The following is a 25386-nucleotide window of genomic DNA, read 5'->3' on the forward strand; positions in this document are numbered from 1 at the left end:
ATTTATGGACAACTTCCACCTTCAGCCGGTCCAGTTTTGATATACTCTACAATTGAAATGTTAAAACATTAAAATAATTTATGAGAATTTTTGTGTTATACAATTGAATTGAAATGTAATTTACTTGATTTCTTCAAACAGTTTTCTGATTTCATGACGCATTCACTGGGAAAAAGTTTGGTCTTGCCTTCATCATTTGTTGCGCATATTTGGGTGTTCCATTCAGAGCTGCAGTTGGTGTTACAACCATTTGTCTCCTGTTGTTGTGCATCGCTCAAATAAACAGTTGCCAATGTAACAGCTGAAATATCGACACATTTATAAATAGCAATTGATGAAATTAATTCATTTAAAACTGATAGTGTGGAATGTTGTAAGAGAAAATGAAAGAGATTATCGCAATTGTGGTAGTCCGAACAAAAAACAAGTCGCGTGTTTCGATTTGTCGAATGAACCATAATCATATATTACGTTTTTAAGCAATAAATCGCAATTTATTTGAATGCGAGCTATTGTACCTTATCGCCCTGAAAATCACTTGCCAAAACATAAAGCGCAAGAAATATAATTCTAAAAAAACGTATCGCACGAAATTGAAATTAGATCGAATTGTGACATCATAACTAATCTTAGAGACTAAACAGTCGTCAGTTGACGATTCAGATTGCGTTCGTTTGTGGATGAAATTAATTGGAAATTCCTAACTTAAAAGAAGAACGAATAAACAAGTGATAGTCACAACTGAATGCCAATTGATGTACTCGACCGTAAACAAATGCGTTCATCAAACACATGTACATTTCATACGTCAGTCCCGTATCATACGTATGTAACAATAAATTTTAAAATCTTGACTCATTTTCATTACATAGCTGATTCAATGTATATGTTTAATTTAAGTTCACGTCGTAGTTTTGTTACAATAATCTCAAACTAAAAGCGAACTTTTTATAGAGCGCTGAAAAAAAATCAACTCGATTTAAAATAATTAACCTTGAGTTAAAAGGAAGAGTCTATGGACTTGCTTAGAAACAAACTATTGTCAATTGTCCAAATGTAGTATTCGTTTTTTTTTGTTTAATGTAAATATCGATTGGTGTATTGTTCAAAATGTATTCGGCTTTTATTCAAATTGAATGGAGGAGATGTGCAACAAAATCACTGTCACCACAAGAATCACACAAATTGAATATTATTGTGACGACAATTTATAATGGTGGGCATCGATCGGTATATCGTAATGAAAAAGACGCACACAAAATAAATATAAATATTCAGCCAAATTGACATCACAATTGATTCCTCGCGTTTCATGTTTTATGCATAACTTGACCCATGCGCCATATGGAATTAATTCAAATTCAATTAGCGATACTGTGTAGTTTGTGTATCGTGTTTGTTGCCATTGCCTAAACGCATACTGTTACTGTTGTTGTGCTTACAATGACGTGTCCAAAATAATCCAGACACTCGAGAGAGAGAATTTCAGTGAAAAATTCCACATTTATTCAAAACTAATATGTCCAAACTGATATGCTGATGATTTTAATTTTGTCATTCAATTGTTGTGTTCAATCAATACGAAATTTCCGCCTCACACATTATGAATATATCATTTTCGTTTAAAATACAACACAATAACTTGAAATGATGTATTCAAATGTTGCAATTTTGATTCAAGAAGTCTACACTGTCTTGTATTCTTCTTTCACCCGGCATCGAAATGGATCTCTTTTAAATAAATGCGAAAATACGATCGAAAGAGAATAATATAATTGACAAAGCAGTTGATTGAATTTCGTTTAACACTATATTTAACTATTTTCTCATTTGTGGTGCAGTTATAATTGGTATTTATGCATATATATATATATATATATATTGATAATTGGTATTTATGCATATATATATATATATATATATTGATTTGCGTTCTATGACCGGACTAAACCAAATGAAGCAGTGCCACCGTTAACAATACTTGAAATATTTTTTTTTAATATAAAAAGAAACAATGGAAAAAGACAAAGCAACTAGAATTAATTGAACCATCCATTCAAATAACGAAATAAATGGTTAAAAAAAAAAAATAGGAAACAAGTATATAGTTAATTAAGCCATTCCACTTACCGACAATTAAGCAAATAACAGTCTTCATTTTAACTTTATTTGTGTGCGTTGTTTAGTTTTTATTCCAGTTGATTGGATGGTTGACTGCCTTAGAATGTCTCTACTGTTACAGTTGTACAGTTCACAAAGAGATACCAAATCTGAGCGGCTAGCTGATATTTTCTAATAAACAGAGAGATTCTGTTATCGATTTGTCTTGGTTATCTTTCACTCTCAATAAATTTTAACATATATAAGGTTTTAAATCAAAACTGACACTGATAAAAATTGTGTTTCAAACCAAAAAAAAAAAAAAGAGAATGAAATAAAAATCTATTGAAAATATGTATGAAAAAGTAAAATAAAACACCGTCTGTATGTATCGATTTGCCGAAATGAAATGTCCGTCACGCAAAATGCACCGATCGGATTCAAAGCCTCGCGCTGTCTGGACTTGAAATAAAAGATTTCGTATTGGCGCAAACAGAAAAGGAGCACATATGGCAAAACGCAAACACACACACACACACCAATTCGAATAACAACGATGAATATGACACATTTCCAATTGACAAGACCCAAAATGTGTATTATCAACAACGTATACACATGTGTGCAATATTGGAAACATTGTGTGCCCACAACCACACCGAATGGACGACAGACACTGTTCAGATATATTGCACGAACTGAATGGAAAAGATTTTGAACGCAAACTTAATTGTACGACAAGCGGCATTACATTTAAGACAAAAGCAAATGGAAAAAGAAACGCACATGTAAACCAGCCAAGTGATAGAGCGAGAGGGAAAGAGAAAGAGACACAGATAGTGTGATATGTGAGAGAGTTCATGTAAGACTTTGCAATTTGCATGTATGCGTTCGAAATGTCTTATCGCCTTCATTGTGTACAGTGGCGTACAGTGAATTGAATTTCGAGAAACGTGATTTAGTCACATACTGATGTATGCGACACCAGATTTTTTAATTGATTGAAGAAATTTACATGTAATCTTCAAGTGTAATTTCGTGCGTAATTTCCTTTGAGGGTGGGACATTCGTTATATGGTAGGAAACATTGCGATCGTCTCTCATCTTTGTGTGTTATTAATTGAGTTTATGCCACTTTCAAATAAATCACATTCCGGATTTCAAATTGATATATTGTTGCCGGAGAGAGTACATCGTAAGACCTTTTCGATGAGTATGTGGTATGTGTGTGTGTGCAAGTGTGTATCAGTTGCATACCACAGTGACTCATGTCCACCTACTGTAAATGCATAAGTCATAGTCTGCGTCTCACAGAAATTGTACGGTGCATAGTCAAAACACTTTGTTGTAGACCTTGAATATTCACAGAATTTTGTAACACTCCACACAAAACATACAACCGGAAAATAATGTTTTAGTTTTATCAATTTCGTTATAATTTGTGGAATAAATAGTTTAAACATTTTGCGCTGCAATGCTTCGTCGTTCGTATTTACAAAATCGTCTTATTAATGAAACAAGTCAAGCGAATAATATTCATACTTTTGTATAGCAGTATACGAATATGAAATGCGTTTTTCGCCGTCTGACGTTAGAGGGTCGCTGCAAATATGCAATCGTTGTCCACCGCATAAGAAGTTTTACAACTTACATAATGCCAAATAGTTTTAACTTAAAGTGTTCGCATCAAAATGTTAAGGGCATTCATATGACAATCGGTAAAAATGATTTTCATGAAATATTTGCATTTACATTCGTCACGATGTGACGTTGGTTTTGCATAAAATTCATTATCCAATTTCGAATGCAAGATTTTAACTGAAACAGGAAAGGAAATATTTGATTTGAATATAAAAACGAATGGAATTGACGTTCATCTGCAGCGACATTTTAAACATGTATATAATGCATACAATTCAATATAAATACAATCTACAATTCCAGAAAATGTGACAACTGGTTCAGCATTTAAATTTTATTCACTTCGTTGCATTTTTATTCAATTTCGATTATGTTCATGGATCATATCGTTGCCCGCACACCGTACACTCGTCATTGTTAAGATAAATGCGTGAATACGCTTCAAGAACATGTCTGCACTGGCGAAAAGTATATATTCAAAGATCTTTCAAATAAAAGAGTTATAGCAAGCGCACAAGAAGGGAAATACGGTAGAATAACGTCGCGCTCATATCAAAGTACAATCATATTTTGTGCCGTCCCCAAGCCAATTATTATTGCTTTGTCTCGATCTATAGCCGGCATATTATTGCATCTGATGATGACAATATAAGTTAATGCAAACATTTTCTTCAAACCAAATGAAAAAGAGAGAAGAAAAAGAGTATTGAGGTAAAAGAAATGTCAACAATCTCAACTAATCCAAAAGTGTGCAAAGCTAAAAGGTTTCTTTTGTTCATTGCGTTAAATTTAATTAAGTTGTGCACGGTGTCACAGTCTGTGGCTCACCGACAAGTTTTCTTTTTTGGTGAATCTATGTATTTTCCGTTCAATTGAAATTGTTTGAATTCAGTCAATGTCTACCACATCCATTGGTCTAGATGTTTGTTTGGCAAACAATGTACTGCTTGATTGGTGATTTTCGTGAATTGTTCGTATCTAATCTATATACCGGTAAATTATAGAGTTTAAATTTGTTACAAACTAGCAGCAAAACAACACAAGAAAAATCGGTCTCTCAAACAACGAACTGGCGACGTTAAACGCATTAGAAAAAAGTCGTTCAGATAATCTGCGAAAATTGTTTACCGAACACATTATGTGTTGTGCACTTTTCCAATGACCGTCCACCGCACCAAAGTTCTTATCGGATTAGGTAAAGGCATTCATTCAGCAGCAGCAGCAGCAGCAGCAGCAGCAGCAGCAGCAACAACATCACCAGTGGCGACTAGTTTGGAAACATCAATAAAATGTGATGTCAATAAACGTAGTGTGAAACGCAATGGCATCCAAGTGCAGAACGAATCTTGAAATGAAGTCGAACGAATGCTTTCCATTCAATGGGAAACTAATTTCTTGGTCAAATGCAAACAATGTGTGGCAAATGGAAAACGGTTTAATTTTCGTGTGCGCCTCTTATTCAACCGTCATCTCTCTCTCTATGTTCTCAACGTTTGTGCACATCCAACCAACAAAACTCACTGTGTTTACCCATCAATGAATATGCAATCACCAATCCAATATTTTCCGAATTTCGCAACAGCTATTTTCAAGCGATTTTCAAATGTGTATTTTACCATGTGTGTATACTGTATATCTAAAATTTTAATCCTCTTACGGTGAAATTGGTTTTAGAATTGAAACTATGCTATAATCGGCGAGCCTTTCATCTGTTTTCCTTTTTCATCGTTCGAAATTCAATTTCGTTTTGAAATGCCATCAAACTAACACACGGACACAACGAACGAATAGACATTTTTTTTCGCTAGATCTTTATAATTTATCGAGAAAAACGATGACAAACAGAGTATACTACCAGAAAAAACATGACAAACGTACGCTCATTGTATTCTCAATATGATTGCTCGCTCTAACTATACGTACTTAAAAAATTTATATGTTCAAACGCTTCGATTGATACAAACACACACACAAACACAGCTACAGCTCTAACGGTTCGACCACACAATTCTATTTACTCTTGTGCATGGAATCGTGCTCAAATCAAACTTTGAAAAGTGGTTTGCGAGAATTGTGTCAAATGCGATAAACAAATACAAATATCATCAATTGAGAAGAAGGAAACAAGTCACAACAGAATACTTAAATGTTTGTGGCTAAAGAAAACGACTGACGGTTCGAAAAGGTAAACAATCGAAAGATTTCGGTCACTGTTGCTGTTGAAAATAGCATTGTCTTGTATCGTTGCATTGGCATTCTATTCATAGTGTAGTATACTCTGGTTGTGTTGAATGTCAGCATCAATAAAGCGCACAAACTACTTCGATCGACTTAATGCTTTTTGATCGTCGAGACATTGTCAACGCCAGGCTTTCAGTGAAATGAGAAAAGCCATCAATCGTATTAGTGACAATACTCAAGGTATCAATTTCGTTTTCATGCTCAACAATATTTTTCCCCATCAAATCGGGTTCGATTCGCCTCTTACGACTATTGCGATTGCGATTGTTTATGGTGGCTGCGTGCATTTGTATGTATGCGACGGGACTCTTCGTTCCATTTCATTTTTTTCTTTTAAATTGTAAAACCGTTTCTAAAATTGCATTCCACTTATTCGAATGCCCATTGGAAAATACGTTTTCATGATAGAAAATTGTATTTCGAAGAAAACATCAACTGAAGCGAATAAATTGCAAAATCCTGTTATTCAAGAGATAGAAATCGACAATTGCTTGAAGCTTCGAAGATTGTATTTTTTTTTCTTCTGTTTGGCATGCAATTCGTTATCGTTCTCTCATCGTGTTCGATCATTGATTCAATTGTCATCGTATTTTCATGATTTTCTTCAACGCATTTTGAAGAAGCACTAAAAGTCCAAATCCTTCTGGACATCAATCGAATTAGTAGTTCTTAGCGTGTTCTCTCCATTTTCACGTCGGTTTTCTTCACTGTTGTCATAAAATTCCAGTGCACTTGTTGGTCACATCATTTTAATTTGTGGAAAATCACCGCTTTTCCGATTACAGTTCGATTGAATTAGCAGCACATCTGCACAATTTATTGCATTTTCCATTTGACTCTTTTCTACACCGATAAGTATTTTGCTCCGAATCTAACTTCAGCCGAGCGTGACGAGACAGCAAAATACATTCAATCATTTTTGTCTTGTATATTCATTGCTATCATGTGACTTTCATCGAACATTTTGATACTTTTCTGGGTTTTCTCAGGGATAAAATGTGAAAAATGATGGAAGAAAAAAAAATCTGTTGTTTTTAAGTCACCGTGAAGTGGATAGTTGAGTAGCTTTTCGCATCCAAAATGACTGCTTGATAACGGCAAAAAAGAAATACTTTATGTTTTAGTAGAAATTCTCGGAAATCTGGTAGCAGATGAAGACTGTCTCCAAGATAAAAACATAATGCCATTGCGTAAAACGAATGTAGGAGCGTACACAGCGGAAACAAATCCGATTACACCATTTTTCCTAGAGTAAATCATATGTGAATGATGATGAGTGAATTTTTTCTCATGCTCCGTGACAACGCCGTTACGATGAACGAAACACGATTATGAATCAATGGTTTTATATACTTTAAAAATATGCTTGCCGGATTTTGGTATATTTACGTGAAAAAAAGCGTAAGCTCGCATCGCAAAATTGAATTCTTTTACGTCTTCAAACCTTTATTTCCTTTTATGGTAAGTCGGGTGCTTCACATCTTAGGTTCCAAATCGATTTATATTTCATAAAGCAAAAATCAACATCAATCAATTACACACACATCACACAGATAGGAATTTCAACATAATGTCGACAATGTTGAATGTCGCCGTTTAATGAAATTTGAATTCATCAAAACAAGTGGAACTTTGAAATAAATTAATAACATGAAATAAACTGGTTTTGTCTCAATTCTTTAACGCTACCACAACCAAACTAGAAGCAAAATTGAACTTTTTAAGATATTTCCTCTCATTATGATTTTATTTCAAATTTAGTACAAAATACAATATTTTTCAATCGGAAAAATTATTTTGCAGTAATAATGCGATTGAACTTTATTTCCATCCATGAAATCATGTGTTTTTTTTCAGATTTTTGCGACGAGGGATTACGTCTTTTTCATAAAGGAAAACTTTTTATAAGTTTCGCAACAAACGCCGTGTTTTTATTTCGGTTTCTTTAGAAGAACCATAAGTCCCTGATTGTGTGAGAATCCATCAGATTTATAACAGTTTCACTTTAATTAAGTGATTATCTGAAACATATGAAAATGCAGAACTTTAAGGATTACTGTAAAGCAGTAAAATATTTCAAAAGTTTATCTTTTGATGTCAATCAATAACTATATCGTGCTTGTATAGAGCGAGAATACAAGTGACGTATGTTCAAATTTTACGCTTAAAGTAAAAATTACTGAAAGTAAATAATGATTTCAAGTTTGTGAAACTATGATTGAATTTGTTGATTGAACTCTCTTCGAAGCGTTATGCCGTCATCTCTTAATATTTTGGATATATTCGCGAAACGAGGAAACGTGATCATAGAACAACGACTCCAAACATGTGCTCATTTCAAACTATAAATTGTTCAAGAACTAGGAAAATTGTTCCATGTAGCTTAGTCATTTTATTTTATGCAATGCTGTTGTACACAATAATTTTTGACAAATGTTGTAATGCATTTTTCAAACATCTTTGTTGAATGCTCTTTATGACATATTTTAATAATTTTTAAGCTACAGAGATTTCCCTTTTCTGTACATAAATTGTATTTACTTTTTGCACTGACAACAGACCGAAGCGCGAAATATTTCTTTAAAAGCGCATCCAAAGCTTGTTTATTTATTTAACAGAAGCGTTTGATGTTCCGCGATGGTTCTGTTCTAAATGGAACCAGCGAGAAAATTTGTACGATCGTCTTCTATCAATAAACTACAGCATCCTTACATAAAGAAAATAGACAAACACTTGCCTTTGACAAGACACAAAGCAATCACTTTTTATATGAGTGTAGTTCATATCGACGAACGTATTCGATCAAAGATAAAAAAAGCTGCCGAAGTGTCAAAGGATAGAGCTAAAGGGAAAATGAGCAAGTGCACAAGTCTACTATGTCGGAATTTCGCACTCGAATGTATTGATAGAAGCATTGAATTTATAATCCATGAGAGCTGACAATTTTATGCATCAGAATCTTTTCGTTTGTTTGCAAAAGAGTAAGTATTTTTAGTGTTTTTGTATCGTTTGAGAACAGCAGACTGTTTTTTCTTCACTTTTCCTTAAATGTATTTATGCAAGAAATCGCAAACGATTTTTATTTATGTCTGTGAATGATTTTAATACCAATGTGAATAGCTGGGGTGGTTTATGAAGTGTATGTGTGTATTGAAAATAATGACTAGCCGCGGTATAGTAGCCGCGGTGCACACACGCACACAACAGCAAATGTTCAAATAAAATGTCCCCTTAAGCCAGATTTATAAATGCTTGTTCGTTTCATTTCTCTCTTTCTCTCCCTTCCCATGCGCGCCTTTCTCTCGATTTGACGGAATTTCGTTATGATTGAAATGGGTTAGCTCAATTCTGACACCGAATGCTTTCAATCTGTAGATTAAATTTTATGCATGCATTTATTGGCTTCCGCCATAGCGAAATGCTATGTAATTTGAAAACCTCGAGCGATAAAATATCAATATTTGAATTGCATTTATTACATTTCTGTCGCTCGGATTCAGTGCCCGTGTAATTTGCAATTTTATGTAGACAGATACATATTAAACTCAGATCGCGTAATATACTTTGGTGCGATACAAACGTACATAAATTTCGCGCGCATTTAGATCTCAAAATCAAGCTCAACAGAAAAAATTAAACGTTGTCATGCTTCAAAAAAAAAAAACGTCGACTAAATAAAATCCATCACAATAAATCCAATATGTCGGTTAAGCGATAAAGTTTATAACCGCATCACTCATATGAAGCAACATTTTTTTGGTCGTTCAAAACGAGAGTTAAAAAAAACATGCAAACAAAAATGTCAATTGTGAAGGATAGCTAAGGGTGGCACCCGTTCGAGATAATCTACACACAATTTGAGGAAACAGTACTTATTGGCTTACCACTTTTTTTCCGCATCGTTTAAAGGTGGAAAAAAATGTGTGTATTTTTCTTGCAATGATTTTTTTTCACGTTTAATATCGTCACATATGACATAAGATCAACAAAACCAACGCGGCGTTTGATATGATTTAATTTTTTATTGAATTTAACCCCTCTCCGTGCGGTTTTATTAGCTTTTTCGTCACCAATAAATTCCATGTCTGATGATTTCAAATCGATTTCATAACTAAAAGCTAAATAAAAATCTCTTTATGGCGAACACCATTTGTTTGACATGACATGTAGGATGGATCTTGATTCCTTCAAAATGATTGGTTTTGATTGGCTAATAAAAAAAACGTAATCATACCATATGGATGTTTTCTCACTTTCGAAACCTTTATAGCAGCACAATTTCAATAGCTAATTTGCTCAATGAAGCTTTGATGCAAGAAATACGCTTACAGATACCCTTATACGCTTCGAAAAACTAATAAAACATACAGGACGTGTAAGATAGAGACGCTACCATATGTCACTAATTTTCGTAGGAACTGGTAAATGCTGGACGAAACATCAAAAGATTGGACCAGTGTTATGAGTAAATCTTATAAGTTTGCATTTGACAGCACGTTCGTTCGTTTGAAATTAACAGCATAGACATAATTATTTTACGCACACTTCACGTCATTTATATTGCACAATTTTTGTAAAGATTAAACAGCTGCTTTCTGCTTATTTTTGGATGTGACCAATATGTCCGTGTTTTTAATACTCCGCACAAACATGGAGGTATTTAAACCATAAAATTCCAGCTCGATGCGAATATTTGCTCACAATATTAGCCGCACTTGATCTGAAAAAAGTAACTCGGGGTCGTTAAAAATTATCTCTTCTTTACGGGGCTTCGCAGAATTTTGTTGGATTTTATTTACAGTTGGCCATTTTTGACGTTTATATCCACCTATTTATTTCACAACCGGACTTGTTCAACGAAAGAAAAAAAAATCGATTGGGTTGATGTTCATTTTTTTTTAAATCCACATTGAAATGGAAAGATTCCCGTGTAATTGTTAGCACCAACAGCGTTGTTTGCACCAACAAAAAAAGTGTAACGAAATCATGCGATGAAAAAACTTCAAATTACAGGTAAATCTAAATAAAATCAATCAAAGTCGGGTACGATGCAGCATTTTTTTTTCGGATCGGAATTCCGATGGCTTTTCGTCCATGGTTTGTTCATTCGGTAAATCCCACGCAAAATGTATATAGTGACTAGTTTTTTTTCTCGCCCATGGTTGGTTCATTTTCAATCCATTCAGTTGTCGTAAATTTTCTTGCCGCTCAGCATTTTCAGCGGCCATCAAATATTCAAATTGGATATTTCGTGCGATGCTGTCTGCATACGAATAAAAAGTACAAATAACGATAAATCAAATGAGATTGCAACCGTTTTCAAATTCATGTGATGTTCATACGATGACAATGCTTCCATAAAGCAGAATGAATCTGTACATTTTCTTGTTGGCACTCACCGACAAAATAAATTGAGGGAAAATGTTTGGTTAAAGAACTTTGCCTGGGTCACTGAAGCGCTGCTACATCGTAACATGTGTTTTCGACCGGTTGGAATCAACAAATAACACAAAAAAGTAAGTGCAAGTGCAATAATCAAGAGTAATTTCCTTGCTCTTTGTTGAAAGGAATGGATTGACCTTTTTTCTCTCGAGCTATTCAATATATTCTCGGCATTCATCGAGATGGCAAAACACACATATGCAGAGATAGAGAGAGGGGGCTGGAGAGTTTCAGGTATGACTTTTCTTTTCGTTCCATTTTAAAATCAATTTTCAATTGCAAAGCACTTGCAAATTGCGACGATATTTTAAAGTCACGAAATACCAAATGTAATCAATTACGAGATATTTTCGGTTTTCTGACTCAGCAATGAAATTGCATGCCATTTGGGATGGATGTAGATCAAAACGATGCTAAAATTGAGCGACGTAATCACATAAGGGATATTCGTTAATGTAATTCAAAGTACTGTTTATTTAGTTTAGGAATGGCAAACACTTGAACCTCAATCTAACTGCTAAAACCGATTGTAATATCGATGGAATACAATTCGGCTGACTTCGATATCTACTTAATTTGCAAGTGCACCCGTGTTCTATTAATATGTAATACTCATAGCACCATCAGTGTTTGAAGGCAATAGCACTACTAATAAGCGGACATTCCATCCTGTTTGATGGAATGCAGAATATAATATAACTTAGCAGCAGCGCAAATTAGACGGGTTAATGTGTAGCAAAATGAGCAAAAAACTGGCAGTAGCTACAATGTGTTGAACGCACGTTACATTTTCCAATGAAATTATTTTGAAACAACGAGGAAAATATTAAAGCAGAATGCGATATCATGTAGTGTAACAAAGGCAGGCAATGAGGCAACGAGGGAAGAAAAATAAAAACAAGTGGAAAAATTACTTGGCAAAATGAAAGCATGTGTCGGAGAATGTAAAAGACTAGCAGGGAAATATGCGAATGAGAGAGAATAAATGCTGCTGCAAGTGAAGCAAAAAAAGAAATAAGAATAAACAATTGTAATACGAGTAGTGTACTGCAAATAGCAACAAAACGACAAAATAAAAGATGTTGAACGTATTAAAGACGTCAATAAGTAAAACGTGTATGGTAGCTACCAACCGACATTTTAACTAGCTTGGAAAATACGAAACTCATCCCGCATCATGAGTGTGCTACACGTGCGAATTACATGGTTATCGCATCATACGATGTTGCTATAATAAGCATTTGTTGTTGATGAATTTCGACTAGAAGAGAAAATGGTAAGAAAGAAACTTTGCGCTTTTTGTTTAAAACTTTCCATGTAAAATGCACAGCATTGTTTAGTGTTGAAAACTACAAAATTCGATCGCATTCATGAATTCATGGATGCGATGCATTTCAATAGACCGAATACACGTTTTCCCTTAATGTGCTTCCTTTTGCCATTTTGACTGAACAACGAGAGTTTGCATCCGTCGGTGCTCGACTCTTTTTATTTAAAAAAAAGAAAAGACGATTAGTTTTAATTAAAATCAAATGTTCAACACTGATGTATAGGTGCTAGTTTGGAGATTCTTTCGACGTCTGCTGCTGATTGTGTGGCTAAATTTATGTTCTGTGAAAGTTTACCTAATGAAAAATTTATTGACATTATTGTTAAAACCAATTTTTCTCCCAAAAACTTTAGGCATCTTCTATCGATTTGGTTTGGCAAGCATGCCGTTTAAAATATTTCAAACAAATTTCAACTGGTAAACCACACACACTTGCTCATTCACTCCACCCGACCAACTGGATCTGGTCAACAATTTATTTTACTCGATTCAAATCGAAGTGGAATTCTTGTGTTTACAAATAAATTGCAATAGCCTCATCGATATTTGAACGATAAATTGTCATTTTTGTTATTTTTGTGAATGAATCTTCAATGTTCGTACAAACGCATTCAAATTAAAATTTCTATGTTTTGTTCAATAAGCTCGTTAAATGTTAGATACACATATTTATACATACGCAATGTAGATGAGGTATCTTGATACGAATTGGTTTTCATGCGGTTGAACACAAATTCCCCAATTCACGAGCCAATTCATATAAACGAAGTTGGAGGTTCAGTGGTTTCCAATCGAATTGCTCGAAATTGATAAGATTCGATGCAATGTAAAATCGATTTCGAACCGAAATTCACCAAATATTTATTATAGATGGATTCCTTTGGTTGTGTGTTTGTATGAATCGTTAAGCATGTCGTATTGATTTGCACACAGTTCGCATACATATTTCACTAAGCATTTTCGACCATCATGTTTTCACCCAAATGAAAACCTATTATCATAATTCTCGCTTACTGAAGACAGCACCATCGAAATGGCGATACGCACTAAGCGAACGCCAAATGCATTTTCAACAAAAGCGTTAGATGTTTTGGTTAATAAATAAATGTGCAAAATCACCATAGAATGTAATTACATATCACTTGATATGTTGCCCCAGTTGGATGTTTTGTATGGATTTTGTGTTTTTCGTTGGTGGCGAACATCGTTGGAGCTGATCTCTCTCTATATGTGTGGTGTTACACAGTTGTCGTAAATTTCTCGTATGGGATTAAGAGTACGAGTTGCCCATTACTCGAGCTTAAAATAAAAAATTTACGGCGATAATTGGACCGAAATGGCAGTGCATTCGTTGTTCGATACTTGAATTGTTTATTACACTTTTGCTTCGATGTTTTGATGGAAAAATGTAAAATATCAGCTCATATTCAGCGATTTGTTCACATATTTTACTCATAATGGCATGCAGAAGAATCACACTGAAAGGGATGTATGATGTCACGAAAGGCGAAACAGTTTCGACATTCAGTTGGCCACCAACTCATCCAATTTTTGCATCAAATGTTGATAAACATTATTGCAGCCTAAGTACGCGGAACCACACAACACTGGAAAAATGTGAGAACTTATTAATTTTTCTTGTTATTAATAGATGAAGCAAACCCATTTTAGATTTGAATTATACCTCCAATTCAATCTACTCGATTCGAGAAAAGCATTTATTAACGGAACATTCTTTCCACAAGAATATCTTCACAGTTTTTTCTCGCATTTTTGAATACTTTGCTAAACCAGTTGATTAATTATAAATAAAGAGATTATTTCGATACCGAAATAGGCAGTAATGTTTTAAAATTAAGAAGTAAATTTCAAACTGTCAAATAAAAAAGACGGCCATAGCGTACAAAGATAATTTATTTTAAATTGGATATGCAGGTAGGTCCTGTTTTTTGACTGCTACTAGTTTACTAATTAAAATACAAGAAAACCTCGACTCTTTTTCCCATGAAAATCTTCACAGTGAAGCACATGCAATTTGCACCGCATCATCACAAATTATTTGTTAGAGCAATTGGTAAAAAGCAGGAAATTTTTTTTTGCAAAAACACCGAAGTATGCCTGCAAAAAATGTTATCGAAGTAAAAACGAAAAATAACGCAAAAAGAAATGAAAATGTATTGGCATGTATTATGGCATGATGTGTGGTGTATGCGATGAGTGCTCGTTCACCATATAGAACTATCAAGATCGAATACTGATTGCGGGCGTACATTTAAACAAAACACATCATACGAAACGAAAACAAAGCAATGTAAATAAACACAAAGTAAAATGGAATGAAAGAAGTGAACGAGAGCAAATCAACAGAGAAAAAAAGAGTCTCCTGCAATTGATAGATAGGACGATGAAAGAGAAAAAGACAATGAAAAAAACAACTCTACATATGAATACAAGGAAAATAAATAAAAATGCTTTCAGAATTGATTAAAATTGTATTGAGATAATGATACGGTTCGGCACTTGTGTGCAACGGCTCAGCCTGATGAACGCTACAGTACATGCAACGCATTTCGATCGCGTAGGTCTTGGTTATTGTTTCAAAAATCCATATCATGATAATCGTTACGTGCGCGGCACCGAATGAAGATGAATAAAACAACAAACAACAACAAACCGAAAATCGTTTTGCATGTGTGGTAAACGATTGAGAATTAATCAGTTGCTGCATCTGCTCTGATGCTTTACCGTTTTCAGTTTCGAAACTTTTTCGTATTCATTTCTATATCTATTTGTCCATTGATGAGAATAAAACTTCATCTTAATTTTTATTGAATTTCAACAATAAACACGGAATTAACGACTTTTGCTATCATTGAAAAGTAAAATCGAATGAAAACAAAAGGTGGCTGCAAAGCAGCACCGACACATGAGCCATGCATTCTCTCATTATTCTCACGATGATTTAATGCCGTTTTCGTTTATAACTTCATCTTCTTGTACACGTTTTTGCCATCCGTTTTCATTTGCCGATTCCGGTTTTAGCCGAGATGCAGAAGTAAAATAAGAAGAATTTATTCAAGTCTATATCAAGCATATCACAGCAGGATCGTTTGTATTTTATCGATACTCAAGATAAAGCCGCACATCGAATCGCATTTCATTCGGTTATATCGGATGAAAAGGCAAAACCAAGTTTTTGGTTACGATGAACGAGTTAATTCCATTAAGACAGCTTACGGGAGAATATAAACAAAAACAAAAATCGTCAAAATTCCGCCTAATTGAAAACTGATGAATTTCACTTTAATAATGTCGCTTGAAGATTTTACTTCGCATAAAATGAAATAGACATACTACTTTAAAGTAGTTGCAAATGCATTTAAAATGCACTCTCCCGAGAATATTTGCGATTCGAATAGATTTTAAGCGGTGCGGTTATTGTAAGAGAGCAATTAATGAACGTTTCTGCGTTCAATTCTAATCCATCTGATGCAACAGCCGTTTCAGATGTTTTCTTCTCATCTATATTCAAAGTGCTTAAGTTTTAAAGTTTGAACAGTTCATCAACATGCTCCGAAACTCTAAAATGCTTGCAATAAGATTTCCATCTTAAGCAAGTTGATTACAAATCATTTTGATTCAAACAACCGAGCGAAATGAAGCGAAAAAGAGCGATATAGCCGTGCATTGTTGCCAACAAGGAGCTGTGTGTCGTGCGTGAGCTTAAGAAACAAATGTTGAGTAATTTGAAAATTATTCGTTGTCATTTGATAGAACAATATGTATTGAAGCATCCAAAATGTACTGATTGTCGATTTTATTCTTTGATCGGTACAACGAACCCAATCGCAAGAAAGTATTCACGCTGTATGCTTCAGCATCTTTTGATGTAAAATGTGTCGACCCCCCCCCCCCCCATTTTAATGACGCTCTATAATTATTATTTGGTTTTGTGTTTCACATGTAATTTCATCGGTCATTGTTGCCGTTATGGTTTGTTTGTTATCATCAAACGTAACCTATCATCAAGTGCTTTGTTTGTCTCAAATATACGATGTTTAATTAAATTTCACCACATTTCCAATTTAAGTAATATATGTTTACTTGGCACATGCGTACACAATCTCATACATGTGCCACTCTTTAAAATCGTCGCATTCATGCTCAAAATAGCGAATGTCTCATTTTAATAACAGTAAAATATATACTTTACTTCAATTTTTCTCTTCATTTCGTTCAGAAACATTGTATTTTCATTAAGCCATCACATTTCAGTAAACAAAGAAAACGATTGTCCACTCTACACTTAACGCGTACACAATAAAAAAAACCGAAGTGAAAAAAATTAAAAACATATTTCTACATGGTCGAAATTGAAGTAAGCGAGAGAGAACAAAAAAAATGAAACGATCGAACGAACAAAAAAACGGAGTAAAATAAATGAAATTGTTTGGTTTCTGTTTTTCTGATTTCTTCCTACTCGTAAGTTTATAAAAAAATGATCACAATTGTTCCGTGTTTGTGCGTCGCAGAAGCCAAATTCAATTCTATATGTGATTTAGTGTCGCGCAACATTTTCCATTTTTCACTTAATGTTTATGCGTTGCGTGTTTCGAAACGTCCATACTTAGCGATTTAACAATCTGAACATCTATGGGATACAATGCACAAGCAATACGATTGACTCAATCTCGTTTCATATCGAGCACGGCCAAACAATGCATTATTAAGATTATCATCTTATGACATGGAGTGTTTATGGCGATAGTTTTGCTGTCATCAGTGTCGTTTCATTTTAGACATTTTTCTCTACCATTTTTGTTGTTGTTGTTTTGTGAACATCTTTGTCGCTGGTATTACTTCATCTTCGGCGTCATCTTACTAGAAATTGTCACATCTTTACGGCTAATGGTTACGGTTCACATGATAAAATCGGCCGTGTGTATATCGACGGTAGCTACATCGTTTTATTTTCTGCGTTCGATCGAAGTGAAAATTAAATATCTCCCTACTTGGTCAATGGATTGAGTCGCATTTTAACCAATTTCGAAAGCATAAGCCGCAATGCGGCTGTGCAAAATAGATTTCAGATATTTTTTTTTTCGTCGCGCTTCAATCGAACAAAACAGGTCATGAGATAGATACAGAACCACAATGTATGTACGCGCACGCATATTCATAAATCACACGTTTAGCGAACACATAACATCGTCGATTTTCATAGTTTAATTGACAATTCATGTTTCAACCCAAGTCTATTCATCCATTTGCGCTCTTCTTCATCATCATCGCCGTCGTCATCAATTCCGCTATTTTATTATGTACGTGGTACGTTGAGATGTATTGGTACGATGCGCGTACTATTTTTTTATTTTCGTTTCTATCCGATCATTTGTATGGTTTTGGATCATCGTAGCATTCATCGAATTGTTGGCATTGACTCTCGTTGGCATTTTCGATGTGCAAACCAAATAAGCCATCGTATAAAATGCGATGACAATCCTCGTGCAAATGAACGATGAGAGCAATCGATGTCAATCATGGGAATAAAAGACCTTAGCACGATCGTACTTGAGTTTGTCCGCAGTCGACACTTTACAAGATGATTCATTAATTCTCATTGAATCGAAATCGATACACATAAATAGCTATTGAAGTGAAAGAGTTTTTAAAGCGTATAACTGAGAATGAATGGATTCATTTCCCATCGAAGACGATTGCCATGCTTTTTGTCTCTTGCCCACGAATACAAAGCGTTCACATTTCTAAATAGAGAATTAGTGACTATTTAATTAAATAAGAAATGAATATTGGAGAGATTTTGATCAGTAATGGAATAACAATACTTAATCGATGTGGCATTGTTATTGAAAATTCAATTTACACTTTTGTGAATTTATTTACATTCGGATGGAATGCGTGAAATCAACGTTCATCCGAATACAATAAAACTATGAACATTGAACACCCAATTTTGTATCCAAATCACGATATATGTGTGTGTATCTGTTGATCAAGTGTCACAAGATCACAAAACCATCATTTATTTTCTCGTTCGCTGGGATTTAGTGTCAAACAAATAGTTTCATTAAGTAATTGCTCGAGTATTCAGTTAACGCTGTTTACTTTTATTAAACGTTTGTTGAAATATTCGATTCGATGAGTTCACAAAAATCGCATTAGTGGGAACAAAATGGCCATTTATTAAGTAGGAGTGAATAGACTGTTTTGAGCTAACTGATTTCAAACATAAAATCGGCGTGACTTAATCTGATTCATGGTGGAAGGCGATTCAAATGAAATTCCAAACATTCAGTTGATGAGTAAATATTTGTGGTAACGTCGGCAGCATATTTTATCTTCTTCAAAATTGATTGAAAATTGAAAAAAAAAATGCGTCTACCTTATTGAATTATCTGCGAGTGATTGGCACTCTTAACACCTGGAAATGAGCATCGATAACGTGACATTTTTATTTCTTCGTGAGAGATTTAATAATTTTTTTTTTTATATATTCGTCAAGCGAGAAATATTTCAATTAAGTTACTGAAATTGAGATGAATGCTTCAATTTATTGATTTGACCAAACACCAGACACTGAAATTACTTCAAACACATTTTTTCCATCTATAAAAGGACTGCAGCATAGAAGTTAATTAAAAACATTTGACTTGAAGGAAATGCACATTGAAACTTTTACAGATTTCGTTTTTATTTCTCAATGGTTGTTTGTTTGCGCGCCGAGTTCTTTTCGTTTCTAAATGGACGAATTGGTGTTTTTTTCTTTTGTGGTTATTCGCTCATTACTAAATGAATTCAACAATTTCTTTCTCTCTATCTCGTTATTGTTTGCACGTTCAGAATCACAATAAAAGTCACATTATGCTGGCCGGGAGCATGATGCTAGTAAATAAATGCACAAAAACGGTAAAATGGGTAAACATTTCTTTGGAAAGATAGTACGTGGGCATTGCATGGTGTCGTTTGCGTTCTCTCTTTTTCTTTCGTTCTATTTTCGAAATTTCTCGGTTCAAACTCTGTTTTTGGATGCAGGCGAATTAAATAGACAAAAAAAAAATATTGTATAGAAAAACTGCCATTCAAACAAAACTAAATCCCATAATTGCATGAGCGAGCACGAATTTTATTTACATACATTTCTGTACGGTGTCCAAAATGAAAGAGTTGAATATTTATTTATTTTAATTTCATTGTTGCTGTTAACGTTTTTTTTTGTGTGTTCTGAATTGAAGAAAAAAAAACGTTTTTTTTTTCTTAAAGGAAAGATTGAAATTAGATGAAGAAACGATTCGATAATATTTTTTGAATTGCTTTACTTGAATGGGTTCGTTTATGAGAAAGGAAAAAAAAGATTGTCATGGATGATATGTGTATTTTAATGTGAAACTTATGTGCAGAATACGATCGAATGGTAATATGAATTCAACACTCGAGTAATGTGCCATTCACATTGAATTTCGATGCAGTCCTTTGGGCTCGGCTCGTCTCAGTTTCAATGGTTGCGTTGGCCGGAAAGAGTACTACACATTTTTTTTTATTCTGAATAAAAAACAAAGCCCACTCAGCAACAACAGCAAAATCATTGACGACAATGAAAATGCATTCTTCTGGCTCAAGACTATTCTTGTGAACGATATCGGTGCTGTGTCGTCTCCAAAATGATCTCATTGTATATTTCTTTTGGTGCTTGTTTGCTCTAACGACGACAGAAAATCCAGTGCTTGTCGTCGCGCTTTTTATTTTCATTTGTTTTGCTTTGCTCTGCCCTTTTTTTAATCCATTCGTTCTGTTCTGATGCTAAAAAATGCAAATCATTGTCGTTGTGAATGAACCGAGTTCTGAAGAACGCGCGAACACAGAGGAAAAAAAACATATCCTTATTTTTCATCATTCAAATCTTTCTTTTTGTAATTCCTGCGGCATTGTGTTTTTCTATTGCATTTAAACCAAAATCAAATACTGACGACTAAAATGCAATTCAGAGGCCATCGGAATCAAAACACCGACATTTATGAGATGTGCCAGAGTATCGGATTGCATATAAACACTTGAATGCCGCATATACAAAATAAACATGTGAAAAGAATGGAAGAAAAATAATAATAACAACAAAAATCAACGAAAGGATGAAGACTCATTGATGTGAAGCACGGCAAATGAACGATGACGAATTCGATACATGTAATTTAGAGCATTGTTTGTTTGCATTCGACTTGAACATCCATTGAAAATTACAACAAAAATTTCTGTTCGCATCAAGAATCAACACCATTCGAACTGGCAACTCTACTCAAGAATGTTTCGCCATAATTCAAAAAAACAAAAAAAAATCCCATTCAAACTCCTTTATTAAAATTTTCTATATATTTTAATTTTTCTTCATTTCGGTGAAATGATTTTTACAGCAGAAAAAAAAGACAAAACACACGAAGCAAGAAATAAATTGCGAGGCAAACACAATGATGGTATTCAACGAAAATTACACTTCATTAAATTACTCGCGCGAAAGATGTAAATGCAATTTCGTCCGACTCTCTCTCTTCATAAGTGTTATGTTGGGCGATGTTGTGTGTGTTTTTTTTTCTTCAATGTCTCTGTTCGTTTCAATTTCTCTCTGTTGTGTGCAGGCAAAGTGAACTTCTTACAGTTTATTTTGAATTTGTTGCGGCTGCTCCAGCAATTTATGCACAACATTGCATATTGTTTTCTATTTGATCGTTTTACTTCGCTTGAAATTTGCGCAAAACTCGGAATTTGCTTGACTCACGACTCCGGCTATAACATGCTGTATGCTGTATGCGTTTACATTTGATGCATATTGCTCTCTGCACAAATGGAATTCCATATTTTATCATTTTTCGGTTGTCGCCTTTCATTTAGCAGCTCTTATGGTCTGCAAAATGAATTTTATTACTTAAAAACGCAACAGAATTCAACACATAATAATAACCCATGCTTACAAATTTTTGCTTTAACATGTTATTCAAAGGGCATATTTCGTTTTATTCCTGTTTTTAGTCATCATCCGTAGTTGTTGTGCGATTTTTTTTAACTTTATCTGTTCTGTTCGTGCATCGATTTATCTCGTTTCCATCATCAGGTCTTTAAAACGTTTTTAATGTTGACACTTAAACAATGTCAACGTTCATAAATTATTTATGATTCTAAACTGCGACGGTCGTCTGTGTACGATTTCCTTTTGATTTTATTTGCTCTGCTGAATGAGAGAAAAAAATACTCTTTTTTTAAACAGATTTCGTTCGGACTAAATATGTCAAAGAAATTTGCAATGCCCTAAAATGCTATGAATGATGTTTTTTGTCTTTTTTTTTATCTCTGTTCGGTTTTTCCCATTTCGGCGAATTCGTATTAAAATCGAGATATAAATCATAAAAATATGACATTCATGTTTTCGTGCTTCGCATAAATAACATCGGTCTTTGTCGCGACCGTCAAAAGATGGTTGAAATTTGATTTAATTTTTGTGATGCGCACTCAATGTACATCTGTCAATTAACGATCATATCCGAACTCACGAAATTCAAAATCAATTTGAATAATTCGGTGTCAGTCAAATATTTTTCTTTGTCTTCCAGTGCTGAAAAGCAATAATGCGAATAATCAACAGCAACGAAAAAAAAATCGTCGATCCGACGATAAAAATGTAAATCGGTGTGCTGCAGAAGGCTACACGACTCCAACATGCAAACGATTTTGAAAGTGAATCAAAGGAATGGGTTCAGGAACCAACTAATAATGACTATATCAAGTCTTCTTTATGAAGTAAATGAGTGTAGCTGCAGCACGTGTCTGCACCTCGACCACGATTAGGCCGAGAAATGTTTACAGATAATAACGAAAACACACGGAGAGATGCAAATGTTAATTTTTTTTTTGCCAACGTTCAGACAATTTTTGTTTTGTTTTGTTTTGTCTTCTTCACCATATGAACAAGTTTAGTAAATCTTTGCGCTGAGACTCGCTCTGTGTGTTCAGAGTCATCAACAACGAATTGGAAATAGTTCAAAATTGAAGAGAACACCAACGAAACACGCTATATTCCGAAAGTGCATGTTATTCATTTCTTAATATTCGCAATTCGATTCAAGCGAACAACGAATTTTTACCGGTTACACAACAACAACAACAAAAAATACGGCGCAAAACGGAGCTCGCAAAAAACAATGAATGTGTCCCGCGGACCAATGCCAGTGTATACTCCGTGCACTCAGCACATATCACTTTGACCATAAACATACAGCTGCTGTTGCTGCTTTTGCTGTATGACTTCAGGGGAACTAAATTGTCCAGCCGATATTTATTTTCAGCGTGAGAACGATAAAGCACACTGCATGTGCACATAACATTTACCATTTCGGAGAAACAACAACAAGCAAAACAGCAAGAAGAAGAACGACAATAATCACAGCAAAAACAACACCGACTCTCCGGCATACATATATCAGACGAAGCAAACATTAGCACACCGATGTTATTACCTACCACACACAATGCACCATTGATATCGTCTTTCGTACGTTTGTTCGTTCATTCTCCTCTTTCGCTTTGCCATTCAGCTGAGCAACCGTTTCCCCTACATTCGTTTGTCACAAATCCATGTCCCAAAGAAAACGTTTGTTGAATTGTGCGTATGGCTATGCATAGATTCCGATTTGAACTTGGTTAGTCTGCATTTGGAGTTCGGTGCAAATAGACGTGGTAGTACAGTTTTAGTGTGTTTTAAAAAAAAAAAATACCATCAACGGATGTGCGTATTGAAATAACGACTTGTTTTGGATACAATCAATTTTGGTGTTCAATCTGGTTGAAGAAATTAATGGTGATTTAACAAGAAACCGAAAATGTTAGTTTTTTATTGTTACTACTTTGAGAAGTTAAAATGAAATTGCGTTTACCAAACTGATATTGATCAGGCGAATTTTTTCAAACGATTATCCATTTTAAGATACGAAATCATCATATTTTCACTTGAAATGTTATTATTGTGGATTTGAATGTGTGAAATAAGTCAAGTTTGCGGCACATAATTTCGGTGAGCTTGTATTTTCAAGTGATTTACCAAAATGTATTCCAAATCGAAAACTGTTTATTTAAAGAGAATGAATAATCAATTTGTTGAGTGTCAATTTGCTATGGGCTCATGTTGTGTATGTGTTCGCTATGATGATGAGTGTTTGATCAGTTAAAGTACCATGCCATATGACTTTTGTGATGTTCGCAACCAACATTTGCAAACAACATATGATTGAATATTTCAAAACCACATGAAATTTGAAATATGTAATTGATTTTTGATTCGTGATTTGCTACGATCACCTCTTCACCGTATGATTTATAGTTCATTCAATAGTAATGTTTCACTCGATCGATTCGATTTGAATTCGAGTGATGGGAATTTTGTAGATTTTACTTCTAACAAATACGGTAAACAAATTGGGTGATCTTTTCGAGCCAATCCACAATTGAAGTTATTTGAGACATTTAAATTGCCTTTCCATTACGAGCTATTTGCGCGTTGAGATGATTGTGTATGTGTGTGTGTGCCACAGAATGAAGCTATCAACACTCAATTGGTGGTTTATTAATTACTCCGGTTTTCGCATATTAAAATCGATTATCGCCTGCCTGACCATGTAATCGATGGGAAATTCTATCAAAATGTCTAAAATATTCAAATTGATCTCTATTTATGTCCAAAATCGATGAATATATTAATCAATTAATTGGAATTTCAAATTCCAAATTCGTGCCTGTTCAACTAATTGAGTTCGCTTCGAAAATTACGATATCTCGAATTCTGTTTTTTTATTCCTCTTTTCTCTTTTTTTTTATTTTCTCGCATAAATAAAACGCTGTTTTCTATTCATTCACGAAATCAAAGCGAGTACAAATGAGAAGAGCGAAAAAAACACACGCGTTTAAAAAAAATAGAATCCACAAATCAAAAACATCAAAATTATATTGCAAGAGTGTAAATTTATATCCGCTACGTGTGCATCAAGTGAGTACGAAAAATTAAATTGAGCGTGTGTTCGTCACTGTGTGGTGCTTTTGAATTCACTTTGTGAAATGGAACATTGGACCTGAATCGTGCTTTGCTAAAGACTTTTTGTGTGGCAAGAGCGTATGGAAGTGCTAGAGAGGCAGAGAGAGAAAGCGCAAAAATCCCAGAAGTGCATTACACTACAAAAGAATGCTTGAGTTCACTTCAAATTCTGGAAAAATGAACGAGCAGAAAAAAAGAGAATAAAACTAGAAGAAAATTTAGAACGTCGAATCGCAATGCTGAACAAAAAATGGATGTTTCTTTATTGTGCAAATATCGTATGGTTCAAAATCCATTAAAATGTAAAGAATATTGTGTTCAACTTGAAAACTTTATATTTTTCGTATTCGGTGCTCGTGTGTTTCGTGTTTGATGCAAGAGAAAAAAATGGCAGAACAGAAAAACACTTTTAAAAAGTACACTTCCGTTTAGTTTTTTCCTTTTTTTTTGTAAATTATTTTCTTTCGTTTTCGTGTGGTGGACATTACAAAAGTTTTCATTCATTGAGATTCTGCGAAGAACTGAAATCAAAAACGTTTCTTTT

At 34.3% G+C, this 25386-nt stretch overlaps 2 protein-coding genes across 3 annotated transcripts in view; one reads left to right on the forward strand and one right to left on the reverse strand.

Moving 5' to 3' along the window:
• Positions 1–2: 2 nt before the first annotated feature.
• LOC116350942 lies at positions 3–2416 on the reverse strand. Its single transcript, XM_031782951.1, has 3 exons — positions 2131–2416; positions 125–301; positions 3–46 (listed from the first exon to the last, which is right to left on the reverse strand). Exons 1-3 carry the CDS (start codon positions 2156–2158, stop codon positions 3–5), a joined length of 249 nt encoding a protein of 82 aa, XP_031638811.1. The 5' UTR covers positions 2159–2416.
• Positions 2417–23477: 21061 nt separating this feature from the next.
• LOC116350945 (hemicentin-2) overlaps positions 23478–25386 on the forward strand; it is a 147479-nt gene continuing 145570 nt past the window's right edge. For both annotated transcript variants that reach the window (XM_031782954.1, XM_031782955.1), the window contains exon 1: positions 23478–23639. The gene's annotated coding sequence lies outside the window, so the exon portion shown is untranslated. The remainder of the gene's footprint in view (positions 23640–25386) is intronic.

This window comes from Contarinia nasturtii, unplaced genomic scaffold, assembly GCF_009176525.2.
Source record: "Contarinia nasturtii isolate CC-2019 unplaced genomic scaffold, AAFC_CNas_1.1 Cnas_scaffold_4311, whole genome shotgun sequence".
Taxonomy (NCBI): domain Eukaryota; kingdom Metazoa; phylum Arthropoda; class Insecta; order Diptera; family Cecidomyiidae; genus Contarinia; species Contarinia nasturtii.

Excerpts from the sequence above, each read along its gene's own strand:
- LOC116350942 (XM_031782951.1), bottom strand. The coding sequence starts at position 2,158 with ATGAAGACTGTTATTTGCTTAATTGTCG. Across the intron at positions 302-2,130 it reads TGTTATTTGCTTAATTGTCG|CTGTTACATTGGCAACTGTT; the intron begins GTAAGTGGAATG and ends TCGATATTTCAG. Across the intron at positions 47-124 it reads AAACTGTTTGAAGAAATCAA|AGTATATCAAAACTGGACCG; the intron begins GTAAATTACATT and ends TTTCAATTGTAG.